At 39.4% G+C, this 14,221-nt stretch overlaps 1 protein-coding gene across 2 annotated transcripts; it reads left to right on the top strand.

Annotated features, from left to right (window-relative positions):
* The first annotated feature begins 334 nt into the window (after positions 1-334).
* LOC119729739 (non-homologous end-joining factor 1-like) lies at positions 335-10,907 on the top strand. 2 transcript variants are annotated; one of them, XM_038202455.1, is made up of 8 exons: positions 335-420; positions 1,487-1,714; positions 2,471-2,680; positions 3,348-3,486; positions 4,146-4,207; positions 4,572-4,686; positions 5,628-5,839; positions 9,935-10,907. In XM_038202455.1, exons 2-8 carry the CDS (start codon positions 1,514-1,516, stop codon positions 10,034-10,036), a joined length of 1,041 nt encoding a protein of 346 aa, XP_038058383.1. In that variant the 5' UTR covers positions 335-420; positions 1,487-1,513; the 3' UTR covers positions 10,037-10,907. The 2 variants fall into 2 exon arrangements, with proteins under 2 accessions (XP_038058383.1, XP_038058381.1); XM_038202453.1 differs by having other exon boundaries at positions 380-491.
* Positions 10,908-14,221: the final 3,314 nt, after the last annotated feature.

Consider the following 14,221-nt stretch of genomic DNA (forward strand, 5'->3'; position numbering starts at 1 on the left):
ATGACAATTTGGTACGAATGGAATAATGATTAACCGTTTCAAAAAACAAAAACAAAGGATAATAATTTTCAAATTTCCCCTAAAATATGTTCATATGTCTGATGACGGCATCACTCCGAAAGTTTCAAGTTCAAAGAAGTTGCGGACACGGTACAATATTGACAATGGTTAAAAACACAAACCCGCTCATTTCCTGTAGTGTGCCTCTATGGTGTGCTTTCATGTTATAATGTTTACATTTACATAATTTTTATTATAATGCTTCCGTTATAATCAATTCTTATTGGACTTCCGGTGTCACCGGAAGTAATGGTTTTAGGCGCACTGCATAATTATTCATAAACTCGCGCGGTTCCGTCGTATCGCTTGCTGTCAAGAGAGGGCGCTATAAACTAATGGCGGCCCCCATGATTGATTGAGGTAGGATTTACCTTCCTTCAAACAATTTAATTTCCATCATCATCAGCATCAGACATTATCGTCGTATTTATGTAAGTCTGACTTGGTGAAATCTTTCTGACGCAAGTTTCTGAAGAAAATGTTGAAAAGACATGATGATGACAGATGACTCGACTGAGCAACATTTCCATCCAACTTTGAAAATGCACTCAACAAAAAATAAATGCACTCAACTCTCCATAGCCCCACTAGTGTGGCCGTCGGTATGCTGCGCTCAAAGGTTCAGCGCAGCATACCGACGGCCACACTAGTGGGGCTAAACTCTCCATAGACTTAGCCTTTGTGCACTTCCAAAGAAGTAATGTCAGGATACTACATTCTTTCCCTGTCAGCCTGTCGATTTTACCAAGTCCAATTAACATCTAGCTGAACATGATCAAATTTAATTCCGCTGAAGGAAAGAGCATGACATGAAGAATGGAACTCATCTCATGAATAGAAAAATTCGCAGTGGCCTAGGCCTATACTCAATACTGGCTATACTGGTTAGTCATAACTGCCATCAACCGTCTGACTCTGACTTGACAATATTCAACGTCAAGATCATGGTTTTCCCCTTAAAAAAAAATTCTCCAAAGCCACGGATCGCTGATAAAAAAATGAAATCTATTAGGCCTACTAGGCCTAGGCCTAATTCTATAAAAAGTAGGATTTTATTTTAAAACATAAAAGTAAAAGAAACTGTTAAAAAAGAAAATGGTCACAGTGTGGACTCGATCGCAGGGCATTTGTCATAGTAAGTCCAATGTTTAACCAATTGTGTTTCTAAAATGCTTCTGGTACTCATTTCATATTCGCGTCCCTGTCGTCTTCAATCTATAGCCACAAAATTGTCCGGTTACATCATTACACCAGAGACCCTCTAGACTCACAAGCTGGGGCAGTAATGGTTGCATTTTTATGCGGACATAGATGGTGCTTTGCAAGCAACTTTCTTGACCCACAGTTATTCAACCAAAACCACCTTCTATATTTTTCTATTGAAAGGAATGTTTTGGATAATTTTTCTTTTTTAATGTTTGTCCAGTTTTAGTCTAACCAGTCTGCGTTCACGATGACCACCACACAACTCGAATGGAGAAGGCGTTGGAAACCAGACCTCACCGCCCAGGTCTGGCAACCTTTCCAGCTCAACAAGCAGAGGGCGCTTGTCAAGTGCCTGTTCCGCGAGGACCGCTACGAACTCCTCGTGTACGACATGGAGACGCTGTGGTATGAGGAGTGTAGCAGGAAAGCCTTTGAGCACAAGGCCAAGGTGAGTGACCTTCGCCTTCAGGTAGTAGCAGCATGGGAATAGTTACACCATGTTGAATGGGGTGACAGTGACTGCAGAGTTGCCTACAACCCACTCTGCGGTGGGAGGTAGCTTTGGTTGTTCCTTAAAAAAAAAAACCTCATAATCATGTACTGGGAGTGGGACCACACTGCCTAATTTACTCGGGTGGAAATCCTAGTATTCCAGTTTAGACCAAGAAAAAATAGTTCTGCTTCCAGTTAACCTACCTACCCTATTTTGAAAGCTCTCCTAATTATTTTTGGGGGAAAATGAGGGGAAAACCCCGAAAAATCATCAATTACTACCTTTTACCCTTGACTTCACGCAGACCCCTCCATAATCCGTACACACACAAAAATTGCCCAAAAAGAATGTCCCTACCTATCTACCCTATTTTTAAATGCCATGTAATCGGAAGCAGAACTATTTTTGGCCTTATGATTCAGTAAACTTGTCAGACTTTTAAAAAGAAGTTTATTCTGGGCATTCATCTTAAAGGTTCAATTTTCACTGTGTCTGTCAGCGTTCAGTCGTCATACCAAATGTTCCTGTTTCCTCAAACATTCCTTCTCAAGAGGCTTGTCCCTTATAAGGCTATAGGGACTCAAGGAAATGAAAGGAAACCCCCCAAAAAAACCCAGCAGTAATGTCCTCTTTTGTTCAGGTATGGAGTCTGGCGTAAAATCGCAGCCAAAATTAAACCCAAGTAGCCTCATTTTCTATAATCCTTTCCAGAAATTGAACCCCAACGTGGAAGCTCCTCTGGCCACACTCTTGCAGCATCTGAGGGATAACCTGGCCAACCAGAAGAAGAAGTCGACCTACAGCCTTGAGCCCCCCAAGTCCCGGGACCAGAGCGGTGTGGTGCTCAGGCTAGGCTCCCATCTGACCGGCGGAGTGCCCTTCAAGTGGGAGTTTCATTGCCAGGAGGCCACTAACGACATGGTAGGTTGTTCGGAGGTTTTCTGTCGGGTGCATAACCTGGGTAAGCCCTAGTCTCTGGAATATACGCTTGCCCAGCAAGCACCTATCCAGTACTTAATTATTCGGTTATTAATAATGCAAGACAACTGTTTCTTGACCTCAAAGATTTTAACCAATCAGCTGGTGTCTACTATCACGCAAACAGATGACGTAATTGATGAAAAGATGGCATAAAATAACACTTTTCCTGTAACCAGTTGAAATCTTAGCTATTGCAGTATGCTAGCCCTTTACAACAGTGCAAATGCCGTTGTTTTCTACCTTTTTATGCATAAAAATCTGTGTGTGGGGTGAGTTCAAAACTTAAGAAAACTCTAGAACATTCCAAGTCTTTCAAAAACAATAACATAGGCGACAGTTATTGACAAATCAAAAGCTTTGCGCACTTTTCTGTCTAAAATTGCGTCAATTTATAAAGTTGACTCGGATTGGCTGGCGCTGGTTGTATAACATTTTCATCAAAACTAAGATTTATCAGATGTTGATGTCATAGCAGGTTGTAATAGGTTCACAATGCACAAGCCATCACAAGTCAAGTCACTAATCATCCAGTTTAGAGTCACGTGACTGGATTCACTTGTGAATTCACTTGTGATTTGACCTTTGATTGGCTCTATATTTGTCATAGTATGCCTGTCATCTGGCCACGCCCCTTCTGACAATGGTCTCAGAGCTGTGTCGACGGGAGGCAGAGCTTCACAAGATTCTTAAGAGGAAAGACGCTGAGATCGAGGACTACAAGGCAGCTGGAGGGAAGGTCTCACGGAGTAAGTAGCAGTGTTGTAATCCAATCCATCACAAGTCCTCACAAGTCCATCGTCAATCGCAAGTCCATCACAAGTCCATTGCAGGTCCAACACAAGTCTATCACAAGTCCAGCATAAAGCCTCACACGTCCATCACAAGTCCTCAAAAGTCAATCATGAGTTCATAACAAATCCATCACAAGTCCATCACAAATCCATCACAAGTCCATCACAAAGCCTCACAAGTTCATCCCAAGTCCATTGTAATCCTATCTTAAGTCAAGTCACAAGACGTTCAAAAAAAGTGTGACAAAAGCATTTCTTTGTCATAGTTCATTCCCTCATACTTGTGTCTGGCCTTTGTGAGAGGACTTGTAATTTACTGGTTACCAGACTTGTGGTGGAAAGAACCACAACGCTAGTGAGTGGCTTGACGTGAGAAGGCTGACAGAGGGGGGTTGGCCAGTCCTCAGCTTCCTCTCCAGCTTCACTGGTGTCTGACTCCAGAATTATTGTCAACTCCTTTAAAGAATTGAGAACTCGAAAATCACCTCGGATAAGCATCGAAGTACCTGTGAGCATTGTCCACTCAATGTATGAATAATTCATTGTGCCGACTCTTTCTAATGGATTAAATCAGTGGGGGATAATTGGTGCATGCTCTGTCTTTTTTTCCCCAGAACACCTTGAAACAACACCATTCGATGGCAAGGCTTTCAACAGTGACATGAACTTTTCTAAGGTGAGCTAGATTTCAATCGATGACCTCTGATGAAAATGGAATTTTAATGTTGAACCTGTAACCACACGCTTGCTAGTACAGATGTCTCACCATTCAATGAAGCTGAGCTTTCCCATGTTACTTGGCAGGTTTCTATCTGATAGTCCTGGGATAAGACGTTGTATATTGGATTCACCCACCAAACGAGGGCACTATCAAAACATGCGCTATCATCCACAAACTGCAATCACAACAACGTTTTGGGAATTTCTTCAATTCAATTTTCAACTGTAACGTTCACAAACATGGCAGATGGCTTATTAATGTCCACACAAATGTAGATAATTCTATTAATGATACAATGAATGCTCTCCCCCTCCCCAAGGCCTTTGAAAGCCAAGTCCAGTCAAGTGGAGCCTCTGCATTTTCCGAGCCAGGCCAGGAATTATATCGACAGGTCATGATGACTAATGCCTGGCTCAATCGACCCGTCGAACAAGGTATGTCCTTAGCCTCATACCCAGTGAGGTCACTACACAGACATGCTGGTACTGGCTGATCAGCTAGTGCAAAATGTGATGATCAGAATGCAAAGGACTGTGGGATACCCTAGTCTTGGTCCCAGGCTGGGAATGCTTATTATTCCCGTCATGCAGCCAGACGCTGGCATACGATTTCAAGCAAAACTCAACCCATGAAATTCTCAGTGTACCTCACGTACACGCTTTAGCTTGTATATTTATCTGGTCCGACCGCCAAAGTTGCTAAAGACTTGATTTGATTAATGTTGTTGAAAGCGACGTCTGCTATTCATTGTGATGGCTTGACAATGCTTGCCATGGACTAGCCGCAATTTTGGGGTGCACACAATGTAAATCCAGTCTTTGCCCAATACCCTAACTTGAGGCAACTGAATCAATGTGACTTTTGACAGAATTTATGTGTTGGAGTCACAGCTATTTTAGATTCGAAACAGCCAGCTGACTCGTTGACAGTTTGTTTAGTAGTAAGGCATCTGCATGAGTTCATTGGTCTTGATTGTGACTTTTAAAGCTTGCAAAGTTTCTTTCTCGTAAGGTTTTAGCAAAGCACTGAGCAAGCAGTTGTAATGGCATATCGTAAACTAATATAAGCATACCTGTACATTACTCACCTTAAACCTCTGTGACCCATGTTCGAATCCCACTTGGACCAACATAATGGATCATGTTTTCATTCCCTGCTTGATTCTCAGTATTTTTGTGTGTTTTTTCTGTTTAAAATTGTTTATGGGGTCTCTTTTTGGGTTTTAGCTCCCACCTCAAAAACGAAGTAGTTCCTCATCATCTTTTCTCTCAAGGTTTCTTCAGCCAGAGCATTTTTTAAGGAAACTTTTTGTTTCCTTACCAGAGAGAATGAAAGCACTTTAACAACAAATCTTATAATTGAATTATATTCACAGCCAGCTCTGACGATGAGCTGCTAGACGACATATCCGGCGATACCGTTGGCCAGACAGCTGGTGCCTCGGGCCCGTCCTGGGCTCACCGGTTGCCTCCATCACTCGTTGCCAACGCGCAGACTGCAGGCGCAAGCTACGGATCACCAACAAAGTCCATCACACCTAAGGGGTCACCGGTGAAAGGGGCAAGTTCACCTGGGAGCTCAGCTGAAGTAAGTAGGATAACGTAAACCTCGTCAACACTACCATAATCCCTAACCCAATCACTGTGCAGAAACCATCTGTCAGAGTGTATTACCTCCCAAGTGAAAGTTGGAAAAAATCTCTAGGGTGGGACTCGAACCCACGACCTCCTGCTTTCTAGTGCAGATGTCTTACCACTCGACCACCGAGCTAACGGGATCGGATGGCTGGTTCAAATCTGAATGGTAAGACATCTGCACTAGAAAGCAGGAGGTCGTGGATTCGAGTCCCACCCGAGTGATTTTTTCCAACTTTCACTCGGGAGGTAACACACTGAGTATACAGTTTCTAAAAAGTTTTTTAAAGTTTTTTAAACGTCGGTGAAGGGCAATACCTATAATTTGATTTATATCACCCCGACGCAAAATTCCATCTTATAACATCTTATAATGTGCTTAACTTTCAGGGATTTCTGGTCCTAAATTACTTAGACAAAAAAAACCAAATGTGGCCTAAAATGCTGAAGCCACTTTACTTACACTTGCCTCTCTCCACACAGGAGTATAACTTGATCCCAGCATTAGGTAGGGAGGAAGTCACCTGCGATGGACTGGCATGCCATCCAGGGGGAAAAGACATATTTTCTCAGTCGTTTCTTGCCTAGGAAACCAAAGATAAATGCCGGCCTGATGGGCTATACTGGCTCATGACAGACTTGACTTTACTTTCATACATATTTAGTTTCATTCTCAAAAGTGGAAACAATTCCATGGGAAATCTGTATAATTGGTTGTATTGCTACACCATTTTGAATGGGGTGTCACAACAATTTTTCCGACAGACCATCTGTACTAAAAGATAGACAGGATTTTTTTCCCTGTTACCCGGCCTCCATAAAATTGAAAAGCAAGGGGGGCAGGGTCCTTATTCACAAAGCACCCGTAAATGTTTGCGTTGCGGGGACCCGTAAGTGGATGTTAAGGGCACGTAAGACTTGCGTTAAGTGGTATTCACGAAGCACCCTTAGAGTTCCCTTAGTGAACCCGCATGTTGCGGGCACCCGCAACTAATTGGTTGAACATTAAAAAAAACATGCCAAGACATTTTATCCCATTTTAGAGAACTTGCTCGTTGTAAAAATGACAGGCAGATTCGATTAAAGATTAACTTGTCTTTGTTTTCTTAGCAAACAATCAACACCAATCAAGCATGTCTTTAAGAGCATGTTCTTCCACTCATTTAAAGAAATAAATGAATCACTAAAATTTACCAATGCTTTCAGAAGTTATGCATGTGTTACAAACGTAGCCCATTTTTATAGCTGTCCTTAAATGTCATTGGAAGCTATTGAGTTAATAGTGAGAATCATATTACAGACAAACTTTAAAATGCCAACAAGACTTTAAAGGAAACATGCAGTGGAAATTCAGCCCATCTTGTTCTCTTACACATTATTATGTGTCGCAACAATACATACAGGATCGTAATACTTGTTTTCGTTGGAAGTGACAAGAGAGTGGTAGTTTTTCAATTGGTAGCAAATCCTTTCATCAAAACAATCGCATGTAATGGGCGCTATTTTGCTTTTGACGCACAAGGAACTCCTTGTCAAAAGTGCATATGAACAGTACAAACATAACTCCTTCAAAGTTACCCACAAAAAAAGCTTGGAAAAAAACTAGTGGCGACTGCTAGTGTCCAAACAAGCTGTTTAACATGATAAACAAGTAAAAAGTGGAACTTACTGCAAGAAAATAGAAACAAGTGTGATATATATTTGTACTCAAAGCTGTAGAGACACTTCTGTTCTGCTTTGAATGAGATCACGCTTTGGCTCATGAATATGGAAAGTTTCAAATAGCATAAAGATTGAAATGTTGAAATTTCTCCCTTGTAGTAACAAAAGAAGATTGAAAGTCATAGTTACATGGCAAGAAAGCTGTTTTAAATATATTTAAGTCATACAAATCCTTTTGCAGGTTCCCTTTAATAATTGAACTCAAGACAGAAACCACTGTCAGAATGTGTGCTTTCAATATATAAGAAACAAGTTAGCTCTATTTGTTTTAAATATTGATAGTGATTTTTGTATCCTTTCCCATGCTCTTGTTCATTCAGTGGAGGTGGGAAAGTCCACGTTTCATTGTACTCAATGGGTGTTCAGTTTGCATCACGTGATGAGTGGTAAACAAGTTTGTGATCGTTTTATTGAAATAGACATAACTTCGGATTAGACTGTGCAATTTAGGTGAAATGTTCACACTTAAAATCCCATAAGATGTACTTCGTCCCATAAAAAAACAAAGGGCGGCAGTCGCTTCCCAAAAGTGGAGGACATACCTATTACGGCATGGAGCGGGCCCCGAAATTTTTTGGTTTCTAGATGCTTAATCTGTGGTGCGATCCGAGGCCATTTCTGAGCACTCAAACCACTTTTGTGAGCAAAAGATCATCTTATAACATCATTTTTTGAGTTTGGAGTCATTGAATAAGCTTCTATAGAATCATTATGTAGGCTACAATTTTTATTCGGGGATAGAAAAAGTGTGTGTGGGGGGGGGCAACGATATGATATCCGCCACTTAAAAAAAAAAAAAGTGGGGGGAGGACTTGTCCCCCACCGATTGACGCCCATGAAAATGGAACGCGCCAAATATTTTGAACACATTTTTCAAATTCGGTCACTTTCTTTTTAACTCATCCTATAGTTGGTTCAACCGGTCACGGAAGATGAACCGGCACGTCAAATCAGTTCGTAGATCCAAAATACATGCCAAGAGTGCCGCCATTGTGACAATCGAGATGATCCACGCAAGTTGTGGTGTGCTTGCGGGACGTCTGGAGGTCCCGCAAATTTACGGGTGGTTTACGGGCACACACAGATTTAAGGAGGCTTCGTGAATAACCCGCAAGTGCTTAAGTGAGGGTTGCGGGGAAGTTGCGCGCCCGCAAGCATTTACGGGTGCTTTGTGAATAAGGACCCAGGACACCATCTGCCTATAGGGGGCGGGACACCATCTGCCTATAGGGGGCGGGACACCATCTGCCTATAGGGGGGGGGGGACACCATCTGCCTATAGGGGGCGGGACACCATCTGCCTATAGGGGGCGGGACACCATCTGCCTATAGGGGGCGGGACACCATCTGCCTATAGGGGGCGGGACACCATCTGCCTATAGGGGGCGGGACACCATCTGCCTATAGGGGGGGCGGGACACCATCTGCCTATAGGGGGCGGGACACCATCTGCCTATAGGGGGCACAGTTCAATGCGGACAATCATGGGCACTATTGGACAATATGTGGCGCACTTCATTTCGACACATTTGCAAGGATACACGATTTTGCAGGATGCAAGATTTTGCCTACAGGAGGATAATTTTACTGATAAAACTATAAATCCCCCCCCCTCCCCCCCGCGACGCCTGTAATTGCATAAAGGTTGTAGTATGGTACCACCAGCAACCTCAATTGCCATCGCAACATTTTTGAAGAGCACGGGGCACGCAGCTTTAAGCTAACTGGACCTTTGAACTTGTGTCAGAGTTCAAGTAAAAGCTGCCTTGACTGACTGGCCATGATCTCACAAAGTTGAGTCAGTGTTTGGGCTTTGCAGGCTAAAATGAGCAGTGTTGTAGTCGAGACCATCACAAGACGAGACACAAGATAAGCCATCAGCCTGGGGGTTTGGTCAGTATCAAATCAGGGCATAAATGATTATAGTGTGCATGAGCAAGGTATACCGCCCCTAGAGTGGTAACAAGCATTTTGATGGCAATTTTTTTTAAAAGGTGATTACACCCAAAAAGCTGCCACCGATGCAATGGTATCACATATTTTCCAACTCTGGAGGTGTATACCTTGCCAAAAATCGCTATGACGTTTATTCCCCTTCATTTGATACCGGTGGCCAAAATTTTGGACCGAGGCTGATGGCTTAAGACGAGACACAAGTAACAGAGCAACAACAATGACAAAGGAATGCCTTTGTTGCAGTTCATTTGAATAGCTTGTGACTTGAATTGAGACTAGGGATCTTGTGTTGGCCTTGTGATGGTCTTGTGGGGTCTCGACTTCAACACTGGAAATGAGACTACCTGTTCTGTGTGTCTTTAATGGACAGGACACAGAGCTGATGCGACGCCAGGCACTTGAGAGAAGACTAGCCGAGGAGAAAGCCAAGCAGCAACAACCGGTCAAGAAGAAGAAGAAAAAGATCTTTTGAGCGGCCTAGTCAATCTTTTCTTCTCTGAAATAGGGTTATTTGCTTTCTTCAGTTTTTGAATTTTGATGGCTAGATGTGAAATTACAAATGATCCGCTTTCCCAGAGGATGCATGATTCATATCTTGCTCCACACAATTTATTTTATTTTCCAACCTTATGAATATAACATGAGTACATTTCAATTGAATGAAATATGATTTAATTTCAGTGAATTGTTTGCATTAAAGATTAAATTAAGCATTTGAATTTTTGCCAAAATATTTGAGGCTACATTGTGACCAAAACACCAACAATTACTTTGTTGGGATTCATTCATGATTTTCGTTTTAATCACGGACTAATTGTATTTTGAAAACTCTATTTCAATTTTCCAAACTGACTGGAAAATGCCATAGTTGTCTCAGATTTCATAGGATTGGTTTTTGGAATTAGATAGCTCTTTTTCATGTTTATTGAACGTTGTAATATGAAATAATAATAATCAAGTACTCAATATTTCTAATGCAAAGTTACACCTAGATATGTGAAATATTTGTCATTTTATATTTAATGATATTGGATTTTGTTCCACATCTCACAATCAAAGAAATACATAAATATCAGCGTAATAGATAATGTTAGACAAAAACATTTTTCAGGTATTTTGAAAACTTTTTACAGTTTGAATTCCAATTTTATTGTAGACACAGTTTCAGATATTTGTTAGAATAATAACTAAATTTGTGAATAATGAAATATCAGTGTAATAGATAATGTTAGACATAAACATTTTTCAGGTATTTTGAAAACTTTGTACAGTTTGAATTCCAATTTCATTGTAGACACAGTTTCAGATATTTGTCAGAATAATAACTAAATTTGTAAATAATGTTGTTTACCGAAATTAGAAAGAGGTCTTCAGTTTCCTGCAATGGTTTGGTATGTAAGCCTCGATTTCGAGTTGAAGTATTAACTGTGAACGGTGTGCAGCATGCATCCGATCCGCTATTGGATTTGTTGATGTAGCAATTAAAACTGTTTATCCCAGTCGTGGGCGTAGGTTGCGTAGATCGGCGGCCGCATTATGGGGGTTTTATTATTCTGACGCACGGGCCTTTGGAGGAAGCACTAAAGTGTCTTTAGTTGTCTCCTGTGCAGTCGTGCATGGGCGGTGGTCCGGTGAAGATGTCACCGGGGGAAGCAGGAGGAGTTGCTCTGGGAGTACGTATGGAGGTGTCTTATGTGTATTGCTGCAGAGTGGGGCTGTGGCCAGTTTTGGAAGTGTGTAGTGTGGTTTTTTTTTTTACTCACTGTATTGTAATAAATGGAAAGGAAACAAATTATAAGGGGTTAACCTTGCATTTTTATCGAAATTGGGCAAAATTTGACTTTTCTGGGAAATTCAACATTGTAACTTGCATTTTCATCAAAATTGGGCAAAATTTGACTTTTCTGGGTAACATAAAATTGTAAGGGGTTAGCCTTGCATTTTCATCAAAATTGGGCAAAATTTGACTTTTCTTTGAAATTTAAAATGTAAGGGGTTAACCTTGCATTTTCCTCGAAATTGGGCAAAATTTGACTTTTCTTGGAAATCTTTAAATTGTAAGGGCTTAACCTTGCATTTTCATCAAAATTGGGCAAAATTTGACTTTTCTGGAAAATTTAAAATTGTAAGGGGTTAACCTTGCATTTTCCTCGAAATTGGCAAAATTTGACTTTCTGGAAAAGTTAAAATTGGAAGGGGTTAATCTTGCATTTTCATCAAAATTAGGCAAAATTTGACTTTTTGAACATTTAAAATTGTAAGGGGTTAACCTTGCATTTTCATCAAAATTAGACTTTTTTTGAACATTTAAAATTGTAAGGGGTTAGCCTTGCATTTTCATCAAAATTGGGCAAAATTTGATTTTTCTTTGAAAAATTTAAATTGTAGGGGGTTAACCTTGCATTTTCCTCGAAATTGGGCAAAATTGGACTTTTCTGGAAAATTAAAAATAGTAAGGGGTTAACCTTGCATTTTCATCGTAATTGGGCAAAATTGGACTTTTCTTTGAAAATTTAAATAGTAAGGGGTTAACCTTGCATTTTCATCACAATTGGGCAAAATTTGACTTTCTTGGAAAATTTAACATTGTAAGGCGATAACCTTGCATTTTCATCGAAATTAGGCAAAATTTGACTGTTCTAGAAAATTTAAAATTGTAAGGGGTTAACCTTGCATTTTCATCAAAATTGGGCAAAATTTGACTTTTCTTTGAAAAATTTAAATTGTAAGGGGTTAACCTTGCATTTTCCTGGAAATTGGGCAAAATTGGACTTTTCTGGAAAATTAAAAATAGTAAGGGGTTAACCTTGCATTTTCATCGTAATTGGGCAAAATTGGACTTTTCTTTGAAAATTTAAATAGTAAGGGGTTAACCTTGCATTTTCATCACAATTGGGCAAAATTTGACTTTCTTGGAAAATTTAACATTGTAAGGCGATAACCTTGCATTTTCATCGAAATTAGGCAAAATTTGACTTCTAGAAAATTTAAAATTGTAAGGGGTTAACCTTGCATTTTCATCAAAATTGGGCAAAATTCAAATTTTTTTTGGAAATTTAAAATTGTAAGGGGTTAACCTTGCATTTTCATCGAAATTGGGCAAAATTTGACTTTTCTGGGTTATAAAATTGTAAGGGGTTAGCCTTTCATTTTCATCAAAATTGGGCAAAATTTGACTTTTCTTTGAAAATTTTAATTGTAAGGGGTTAACCTTGCATTTTCCTCGAAATTGGGCAAAATTTGACTTTTCTTGGAAAATTCAAATAGGGGTTAACCTTGCATTTTCATCGAAATTGGGCAAAATTTGACTTTTCTTGGAAATCTTTAATAGTAAGGGGGTTAACCTTGCATTTTCATCAAAATTGGGCAAAATTTGACTTTTCTGGGTTACAAAATTGTAAGGGGTTAGCCTTGCATTTTCATCAAAATTGGGCAAAATTTGACTTTTCTTTGAACATTTAAATTGTAAGGGGTTAACCTTGCATTTTCATCGAAATTGGGCAAAATTTGACTTTTCTGGAAAATTTAAAATTGTAAGGGGTTAACCTTGCATTTTCATCAAAATTAGACTTTTTTTGAACATTTAAAATTGTAAGGGGTTAACCTTGCATTTTCATCAAAATTGGGCAAAATTTGACTTTTCTGGGTTACAAAATTGTAAGGGGTTAGCCTTGCAGTTTCCTCGAAATTGGGCAAAATTTGACTTTTCTGGAAAATTTGAAATTGTAAGGGGTTAGCCTTGCATTTTCATCAAAATTGGGCAAAATTTGACTTTTCTTTGAAAAATTTAAATTGTAAGGGGTTAACCTTGCATTTTCCTGGAAATTGGGTAAAATTGGACTTTTCTGGAAAATTAAAAATAGTAAGGGGTTAACCTTGCATTTTCATCGTAATTGGGCAAAATTGGACTTTTCTTTGAAAATTTAAATAGTAAGGGGTTAACCTTGCATTTTCATCACAATTGGGCAAAATTTGACTTTCTTGTAAAATTTAACATTGTAAGGCGATAACCTTTCATTTTCATTGAAATAAGGCAAAATTTGACTGTTCTAGTAAATTTAAAATTGTAAGGGGTTAACCTTGCATTTTCATCAAAATTGGCAAAATTCAAATTTTTTTTGGAAATTTAAAATTGTAAGGGGTTAACCTTGCATTTTCATCGAAATTGGGCAAAATTTGACTTTTCTGGGTTATAAAATTGTAAGGGGTTAGCCTTTCATTTTCATCAAAATTGGGCAAAATTTGACTTTTCTTTGAAAATTTAAATTGTAAGGGGTTAACCTTGCATTTTCATCGAAATTGGGCAAAATTTGACTTTTCTTGGAAAACTTTAATAGTAAGGGGGTTAACCTTGCATTTTCATCAAAATTGGGCAAAATTTGACTTTTCTGGGTTACAAAATTGTAAGGGGTTAGCCTTGCATTTTCATCAAAATTGGGCAAAATTTGACTTTTCTGGAAAATTTAAAATTGTAAGGGGTTAACCTTGCATTTTCATCGAAATTGGGCAAAATTTGACTTTTCTTTGAAAATTTAAATAGTAAGGGGTTAACCTTGCATTTTCATCAAAATTGGGCAAAATTTGACTTTCTTGTAAAATTTAACATTGTAAGGCGATAACCTTGCATTTTCATCGAAATTAGGCAAAATTTGACTGT

Source organism: Patiria miniata, unplaced genomic scaffold, assembly GCF_015706575.1.
Source record: "Patiria miniata isolate m_02_andy unplaced genomic scaffold, ASM1570657v1 HiC_scaffold_21, whole genome shotgun sequence".
Classification (NCBI taxonomy): domain Eukaryota; kingdom Metazoa; phylum Echinodermata; class Asteroidea; order Valvatida; family Asterinidae; genus Patiria; species Patiria miniata.